The 9954-nt window shown below is 35.7% G+C and overlaps 1 protein-coding gene across 1 annotated transcript; it reads right to left on the bottom strand.

Moving 5' to 3' along the window:
• Positions 1-1709: 1709 nt before the first annotated feature.
• On the bottom strand, positions 1710-5509 carry LOC117619022 (glucomannan 4-beta-mannosyltransferase 9-like). The gene is made up of 9 exons (XM_034348839.1): positions 5315-5509; positions 5124-5222; positions 4072-4324; positions 3548-3658; positions 3313-3449; positions 2784-2897; positions 2504-2703; positions 2030-2224; positions 1710-1872 (listed from the first exon to the last, which is right to left on the bottom strand). Exons 1-9 carry the CDS (start codon positions 5492-5494, stop codon positions 1710-1712), a joined length of 1452 nt encoding a protein of 483 aa, XP_034204730.1. The 5' UTR covers positions 5495-5509.
• Between the last annotated feature and the right edge of the window lie 4445 nt (positions 5510-9954).

Below are 9954 nucleotides of genomic sequence, written 5' to 3' on the forward strand. Positions count from 1 at the left end.
TAGTTATGATCCGTTTCAGTTACCTCCCACTGCATCACCTATATCCTCTCCGTCTTTTGCCAAATCTTCTCCTTATGTCTCAAAAAATACATCTAATCTTGTCATTATTGATTCTCATATCCCTACATCTATGAGTCCTGCCCAAATTGCAGCTTATCATTTTCCTCCTGGCTTTCATTATCTTCCCCATAGCCCTTACAAGACCTTAAAATTTTACAGAGAAATTCTTCATGAAACCAAATCTGTTGAGATTAAGCCTATTCGTGACAAAACTGATCCTACAAAAATTATTTATCACTCCCTCTACATCCACCAAATTTTACATCCTAAGTCTTGGGGATCCCGTCCTCATGAGCTCCGTACCCTTCCTTCTAAATATCAATATAATTATGCAGACTATGTTGAGGCTTGGTACTACATTTTCTTACATCAAACCCCTGAGTTTTCCCACTCTTGGTTCATTAATTTTGATAACAAATTTAAAAATACTGAGCTTCCTTATTGGTTCCTTCATTGGTGGGACACCCATGGTCCCAAATCTGATATCATCCCTTCTGCAGTTCATGAGTTAATCACTTATTTTACCCAAAAACACAAAATTTCTGAGCGAGATCTATTTTTCCCTATTGATCTCATATTTTTCACAAAATACAGACTCCCTTGGATAATGAAATGGAATTATACTGTTAATTGGGAAACTCGTTTCTTCTCCCGACAGTTCTTTGTTAAATGGTGGGATCGTTTTGAAGTGCATCGTATTACAGATTATGTTTATAAAGACTTTCCCCAAGTCCCTCATCGTAACCCTGAATCCAAGCATGAGCCCTCTTCTTCTTCAGATACTATCCTTACAGTTGAAGGCAAATCTAAGACTGAGTTACAGGACTTAGCCCAGCAGCTCCTTCTTCGAGCCTCTCAAATGCATGATGATGATGCTGAGTCTGAAACTTCTTCTAGTTGTCAACCTGCACAGCCAACTCCTGAGCGTCCTGTGCGATGGGCTGATTATCTGCATGGTCAAGATCCTAATGATGCTTATGATGAAGCCTATAAAGCCTATGACTTGAATTCTGATTAGACTATTGCAGACAAGTTACCTGAGTTAAAGCAAGTTACCTGAGTAAAAGCCAGTTACCTGAGTTACTTTTGTAAACCTAAGTTACTTTTGTAAACCTGAGTTACTTTTAATGTTTGTCTTTAGTTACTTTTGTAAACCTGAGTTACTTTTAATGTTTGTCTTTAAAAGGAGGCTTCGGCCTCAGTTGAAGGCATCTCTTCATTTTTCTCTTCTTTTCTCTCCAGTTCCTTTCTCAGTTTCAAAAATGTTCTTTCAGAGATCATGTTCTGGAGAACAACCTTAGTTTGAGAATAAGCTTGTAAGTCTTATAAAAATTACTTTCAATGATAGATTATATTTGAAGTATCATCATGTTTTCTTATATCATGGTTTCTTATATACATGCAATTTATTTGTTTTATTTTATATATATATATATATATATAACTTACGGGCCCTGCACCTCTTATCCTTGAATTTTCCTAGACTATCCACAAAGAAATAACTTAATTTGAACCATCGCTCATCAGAAAAGAATGACCTATAAACAATGTAAAACGGGTATAACTCCCAGACGAAAATAAATAATAATTTCATCTTTCCTTGACAGAAGGGATGTTGATGAATGAATTTTTGAAAACAATGTGTACGGCTATGAGTTGGGGACAAAGGTGCCAACATAACCAACCCCCGCAATGAAGAATGCAACAGATTGGATGAATAGGTAGATAAAGTATCCGTTCTTTCCAAAGGCAAGGTCATAGCAGCCGCAGAAGAAGAGGTAGAATCCAACAATGAGCTCAAGCACATGCAGTCTGTTTATTAGTAATCACAAGAAAAGAAAATGTAAACTTCATATTCTTACATTTGACAAGATCTTGTGGCATCAAATGCTATCATAACAAATTGAAAAGTTATTCATTTTAAAGGAATTCTATCAACAGAACAGAAACCAAATGCATAGATTTATACCTTTCTCCAATTCTTAATCGAGGTTTCTTGGGAGCTTTTGCACCTAATTTTTTCTTGAGAGCATCTCCCAGTTTCTCAGTGACGACCCATTCATTTACTCTCCCTGCTTCAAAAAGACCTATAAATGTCGCCTTAGTCCGGTGCAGAGACATCACATTCTCAAAGAGGATCCAGAAAATCAATAGGTGGAGTGATCTGTAAATATGACCTCGAAACCATTAGCAATGAATAAGTAAATACAAAGGAAAACATTTGCATATCTGTCAATGCAGAGCTAGAAGTTCTGCAGGTTTGCTAAAGTTTATAACAAGTTGAAACAACAACGTTACCCACAGTAAACCCAAACCCAAAGAAAACACTGCGTTTTGGGTTGAAAAGCTAAATAGATTGCCATTAATAATGCAACGTACCACAAGACAAAAAAGAAAACTGGCTCACTAAAAAAGAAAAAGAACAAAGGGAAGAGTAGGAGACCTAGGAGTTCCAACAGCATTGAGGAGAGTAATGGTAGAAGGAATGTAAACAGCACTCCAAATGGGAACTTGAACTTCAGGAACCAAAACCGTTGCTGGTAAAATGACACAGTAGAAGACAAATGTGACGATATGTGCTACAATTTTGCGAACAAAGAAAAAGCTGTAGATCACATGAAACTTCTTCAATGGGGACACCTTCTGCAATATATTGTAAAGTAACAGTGAGTATGAAGGAATAAACTTAGGCAAAAACTAAAACAGATATGGTTGGGAAATACCTTGTTTCTCACAATCTCCATTACCATCTTTCTAAAGAGATTAGCAGGGCCACAAGACCATCGATGCTGCTGATAACGGTAGGCTTTGAACGTACTTGGCAATTCACTTTTCACCTGAAATGTAGACAATTATTAATACGGGATCAAATGTGAAATGGTAATATTGAAAATATCACACAACGAGGAAAAGTCCAATGAAAAGTTGACTACGAGTTGCTCTCTACTCAGATTGGTTAGTAAACAAGTTTCCATTGTTTTCCCAACATGTTTTCATATTACATCTACAGTACGTGCACTATACATGCATGCATGCCTTTTTCTTCCCAGAAACAAAGAAAGCATCATGTGGGATTTGCTCATGTCAATGGAATTGTACTAAAACAGCATAATTTTATTTCCGAGGTAATTTATGAAGCCTCAATAACAGAGGATGTCTGATTCTAGCTCGTTGTAAGCTTAGGTAGCTAACTTCTTTTGAGATTTCTTGATATTTTTGCAAGATTACAACCGTTTTAACAAACTTCATTACCTTAAGGTCAGAAAGATATACAAATTTCCAGCCTCTGAGACTAGCTCGGACTGCTAAATCCATATCCTCTACTGTTGTGCGGTCCTTCCATCCTCCAGCCTCATTGAGCGCTGCAATTCTCCACACACCCGCCGTGCCTGCATCACATTCTCAGTGTCATATCATTAATTAGGGATACTTGAAACTTTTCTTCATAGCTCCTTTGGTAATTTTCAAAAAATAAAATAAGATATACCATTGAAACCAAAGAAGGCATAAGTTGCAGACCCCACTTCTTGCTCCACCGTGAAATGGTAATCCAGTGACATCTCTTGCATTCTTGTCATCAAACACTCATCCGAATTTACTGCAATGCCACCAAGAAGCCATCATCATCCCTTACCCTTACCCTTGTGTTTTTACAACTCTATTTTCCTATATTGGATAACCAGTAAAGACTTATCCTCTCTCTCACAAGTTATTTCACAGCAGAATCTAAACAAATACAATTAAAAATCCATAAAATTGAAAACCCTGCAATTGTTAAGTGCTCAATTAATCGGGATTTGGTTTCTCATGCGTCAGCTAACTAACATATGTGGACTAAAACTTCCCCTGTATCTAAGCACTAGCTCTAGATTTCTACATCTTTTTTAAAGAAAAGAAGCATTGTCAAATTCATAATTCATAGCAAGGATGGTTGTCACCAAAACCAAACCAAGGCAGTAACGAGCTTAATTTAATTAAAGACAATAAAAACAAGATTAATCATATGATTACCAAATTTCCAGCGAGCTTGAACAAGGGCAATATCAGAGTTGTGGACCAGAAATGGAATGGTGCGGTAGAGAAAATCAGGTTCAGGTTGGAAGTCAGCATCAAAGATGGCAACATAGTCACACTGTTTGACATAACTGTGCTTCATGCCTTCCTTGAGGGCCCCTGCTTTGTACCCATTTCTGTTGTCTCTGATCTCGTACTTTATGTTTATTCCTTTGCTTGCCCATCTTTGGCATTCTCGCTCCACCAAATCCTGTAGTTTTATTTCAGGCCAAAAACCCACATCAGAAATTAAAGGTTTGTTGAGTGAATTGGGAAAGTTTTGGTCTTTATGTGTTTTGATGGGGAAATTGCTGCTTTGTACTCTTTTCCCAAAAGGGAATGCTTAAAAGTAGGAGGCCAAAGTCGCGTGGCTGAGTTTGGTTGGGTTGCTTTATGGATTTAGAGCACGTTTGGATTGGTAAACATTAGTTTATGGATTTTGATTGGTTAAAATTTATCTATGAGGGTGACCAAGATGACTTTTTTTACTCTCATAAACTAATATTTTCACTTTGACCGTTGCAGTTCTGATCTCTTGGACCCCTGTAGTCCAAGAAATTTATGGTCATTCACCGTTGGATGTAAATTCAACGGTTGACTTGAATCGGGTAATAATCATTTATGTCATATTGCATTTATATATATCATTTTGAACCATTGGATTAATATCCAACGGTGGGTGACCACAATCTCTTGGACTCCTGTGGTCCAAGAGATCGGGACTGTTTCACTTTGATAGACTAATCATTAATACACTTTTATAAGATTTGACCCACAAACACTAAAAAAAACCTTAATCAGCGTACAAATTAATATAAAATATCTTCTTATCAAACAGTCTAACATATTACGTAATAGAATTACAGTATCAATGATTGAACATGTTTATTTAAATGCCTAGTACATATTTACACTGTACCAGAGCAATATGACATATTGGTCTATCAACTTCGGTTAAAGAATATGCGAAAGGAGAAAAAAAAAAATCATTAAATTAAATAAATGAGTACCTTAATGGTTGGATCTGTTGAATCATCGAGAACTTGAATTATGATCCTATCAGAAGGCCAGGAAAGCCCACATGCAGCTCCAATAGAAAGCTGATAAACCTGCATCAAGCAGCAGAATGCACTTCTAAGAAAAACTCCAAATACAAAAAAAAAAAAAAACTATCTTTTCAAAAGAAAAAAGAAACAAGTACCTCTCTTTCATTGTACATAGGAATTTGCACAAGAACCATAGGGTAAGCTGAGTTCCCAAGCTCAACATCGTCCTTAATGGCCTCCCATTTCCAATGCTTCACAGGCCTTCTTCTAAACAGCTTAATAAATATTATTATTATGCCCATGTACACCTTCTCCACAAAAAGCATCACAGACATGCCCAAGCACACAACCACCAAAAACTTCAGCAATGGCACAATCAGTGGGGCTTTGGCTTGCTGCAAAACCAACCCAAATTGCCCTACTTGCAATGTGTCCATTGTAAAGAGAAAGCAATGAAAAAACTGATGGGACTAGAAGTGCTTTTTTTGGGTTTGGGACTAGAAGTGCTTATTGGTTATATATAGTAAAGGTGTTTCTCTGGCTTTGCGAAAAGAACAAGCTTCTTTTTTGCTCCGTTTAGCTTTTGGTTGTATTGGTGTGTTTGCAGTGATTTTTGCTTCTGAGTTACTTCAAGCTAATGCTGGAGAGCTGGATGTACTTGTGTCAGTGAATTTGGATCCAAGCACACTCTCTGGCTTTATGATCACGAATGAAAGCTTGAAGAACTAAATTTGGACTTTACTCAAAAATCACCAAGTAAAACACAAAAACAAGCCAAGCCTGATGAGAGAGAGAGAGAGAGAGAGAGAGAGAGAGAGAGAGAGAGAGAGAGAGAGAGAGAGAACCAAATATAATTGAGTGTGTCTCTCTTTCTCTTCAGTAATGGCTGTCCTGCTCTGCTATTTATGAAAACAGAGAAGGCTTACTGCTTGAGGCTGCAAATTATGTGTGACATGCAGTGTATGTATATATAAGGAAAAAGAAAAATAATAGCTATATGAAGAACAAGAGACAGGTCAAAATGATAAAGACAGTGGACCTGAAACAATGTCATATTCCGGCAGCGTTTGCATTACAATTTACAACTATTCTGAAGAAAAGTAGAGTTGTTTATTAACATAAGTTGAGCCTCTATCTATAAATTCCTTTTGGCACTCCCATTTTTCTTCTTCTTAATATTAAATGCTCATTAACTGGAATTGGCTAGTTTAGCTATCATTTTCTAGAAGGTAAAACGTTGGCTATACCTTGAATTAGACCTCAATTAATTGGGTTCTGGATTCATTTGGGTGGCTCCAAAAACCACCAGCTAGGTTTATTTCTTCAGAAATTTAAATGTTCAACAATCAAATTGAGGGTAAACAAGGGCTCGATTTAGACCACACATTCAAACAACAATCTACATAATTAATTATTCAAAATAACAACCTGGCTAGCATAATATGCAACTCAGATTAATTACGTTTAGCATTTGAAGGAAATAATATGTCAGTCTATCATTTATTCAAATATAGATCCATTCTGAATCTTATTCGCTTTTAACAAGTAAGACTCTAACATGTTACATATGTGCAGACGCATCATTTAATTAGTGAAGAAACTTGGTTTAAAAAAAATCGGTGTCCCTAGTATCATTGATTTTTCTAAAGAAATAACGTTCAATGCTCATAGCCTTTTCTTTTTTTTCGGTAGACATATTTTGATGGGTTCAATCTTTGTGTTTTTATTATCATTTTGCTTAAACAGTATCTTGACTGCTTTTTTCTATGGACTAGGTAATCTGTGGGATTTGAAACCATCATCCAAAAAAAAGTTGGGAAGAGTGATTCTAATTGAAGAATCATCACACCATTACTTTTTTGTTTTACCAATTATGCTATTAAACTTTTAGATCTAATAGACCATGAAAGGGACCATGACTATTGTGTGCTTGTCTTGTACACAAGGTATGTCAACTTCCTCTTTACCTCTTTTGCTTATCATGGCAGTGAAAATAATTAAGCCCGCATGCATTACCATCTCTTTGGCTGTTTATAGAAAAAGGAAATGATTGGGAAGGACCCTCCCTTATCTTGCTGTCCACAGTGCAGGTCCTCTGTGACATGACAATAATTCTATGGTTATGATCATCTTTTACGGCATAGGACAGACTTTGTTTTTAGAGGGAAAAAAATGATTAGAAACACATTTCGTTTTCATGATATGCTAATTAAATTAAACATCCAATTCTTATAGTTGTGAAGTACCTTTCCTCTTGCCTTTCCCTTTTTACATTCTCAATTCATTTTATGCCACTTAGTATTTATGTATGAGTGAAATACACGTGGCATACAGTGAATGAAAAAAATCAAAAATGAAAGACAAGAGAAAAAAGTAACTAACATTTAGGTCCTGTCTCGAATTAAAAGTTAAGTATTGTTAAGATAAGCATAAAATAGTCATTTCGGCTCAAGACCTAGGCCATAGCCAGGGTGAGATGCCTTATTATAATTGCCTCACTAATTTTTCTCAAACGGGAAAGTAATTGGGTAATTAGTAACAAAATTATAACAAATGTACAATGATGTATTTATTGAAAGCATGAAAAATGGCATACACATTGACAATACAAAGACTGATGATGTGGCATTTTGGAAGCCTGCCACGTATAGGCAGCACTTGCAATTACTTTGTACTTCATCAGAATTTTCCTCTTTCTACTTCTTGGATGGATGACACCTGATAGCATTTGAATGTTGTGATAATGATATTTCTTGCTTTTAATAGAAATGTGGTTGTTCGAAGACAACAGTCAACACACTCATAGGGGGTTTTAAAGAACAACCAAATGATTGATGCATGAAAACTATTTATTTATATTGAGAAATTATTTGAGCTGTTTTGTGATGACCATTTGATAGAGGGATGAACTATAATACTTACCAAGTGTTGGCATAATATATATAGCCATGAGAAATGGGAAACATGAGAGGTGTTCATCATGCTTTTATTTTCCTTTTCAGAGCCCTTTGGATGTCAGCGGGAGTTCATAGATGTTAAAAATATGTGGTGTGAGTGTAACAAATGAAACATGTGGAGTTGGACTCATACCTCTGGCAGATCTAACTGTAATGATCTCTATATTCTTTTATTCAAACCTTGGGACTTAAGTTTAGAAAGGTGTTTGAGTGTGTTTGGTTCAGGTGTCCAACTCAAAGAATGATAGTTTGTGGGGGAATTTTAGAAAGAAAAGTTAGACAGTTGAGAAAAGTTAGACAAATTGTCGACAGCAGTTGTGTTGTGTTGTGTTCAAGCAGAACTTAATTGGATTTCCTACTTAATATGTAGATCAAAATTTTAGAATTTTCTGCAATAATTTCTTTGACCATAGTCTATTGGTACCTAATAAATTGGTCTTGACCAAAATTAATTCGTGGAAATTGTTTTGATAGAACGGCTCAACGATATGGTCAAGTGTTTGTGCTGCCCATATAGCCCAAAGCAGGTGGGAAGTCTCTTAATCTTTCTACTTTGGCAAACTCATGACAGCAGTCAGAAGCAACTCTCTCATACCACATTTGAAATCGATAGGTCTGAACAAATTTGTCTGAAATTAATGCTAATGCAAAGTAATGTTGAAATATATAATCTGATCTCCTGATTAGACTGTAATACTTTTCACACTTGAAAATGAGAATTCAGAATGTTATATATATATAACATTGTATTCATTTTAGTATAAATATTCAAATATAATTGGCTACATGTGTATCTCTTAATTTTGGATTCTATATGTTTCTCTTCATGATCGATTTAGTTTTCTGATTAGGAGATAGAACAGGTAGGGGAAATTGTAATGTCAACACATCGGTTCCAAACTTGTGTACTCCTTGTTAAAGTTTCAGATTTGTCGACATTGGATTTAGAAGCAAGAGAATAGTGGAAGAATAGACCATGACAAGTTTTCCCCGCAGACACAAGATTATGGCAATAACCATTCGTTACACTAGTCACACCTTCAAAAATACTTCCACCAACTTCCTGAGCGCACTTAATAAAGATATGTTTTGTACATTCATCCAAGCTCTTCAACCTTGATGCCTTTGAAGTTGGAATTGTGATGGAAGATATTGGAGAAACTGTAATTTCAACACATCAGTTCCAAACTTGCATACTCTTTTCTAAAACTTCAGATTTGTTGACATTGGTTTTAGACTCAAGACAAGAGCATAGTTGAAGAATATATCATGACAAGTTTTGCCTACAGACTTAAGATTATGGCAACATCCATTCATTGCACTAGTCCCAACTTCGAATACTTCCACCAACTTTCCAAAGGTACTGTATGAAGATATATTTTTAACAGTCATTAAAGGTCTTCAAATTTGATGCCTTTGAAGTTGGAATTCCAAAACCTGCAAAAACCATTCCAGATGGACTCACCAAAAATAAAATGACCAACAATGGATATATATTTTCTGCTGCCATAGTGCTTTGTGGTACTGATTTAGTTTTTATTTTCTTTAGGAAATGGAAAGAAGTCTTGGATGGAGTCAAGTCTTAAGTAATTATCCATTTATAAGATTTCTTGCAAGGGTCCGAGTGATTTGGGATATCAAAACGCTCTAGTACCTCATAAATACATAACCTACAATATTAAAGACGAGATTTTTTTTCAACTTGGTTAAGTTAAAATGCATCGTCTATCCATAATCGCTTATAAATATGAACCTACTACTTTTACAACACTAATAAAGTCCGTTGAGTTATACACATGGCAAAAATGTTTCTTGTTATGATAACGTATTTGTACAAT

Source organism: Prunus dulcis, chromosome 2 (assembly GCF_902201215.1).
Source record: "Prunus dulcis chromosome 2, ALMONDv2, whole genome shotgun sequence".
Classification (NCBI taxonomy): domain Eukaryota; kingdom Viridiplantae; phylum Streptophyta; class Magnoliopsida; order Rosales; family Rosaceae; genus Prunus; species Prunus dulcis.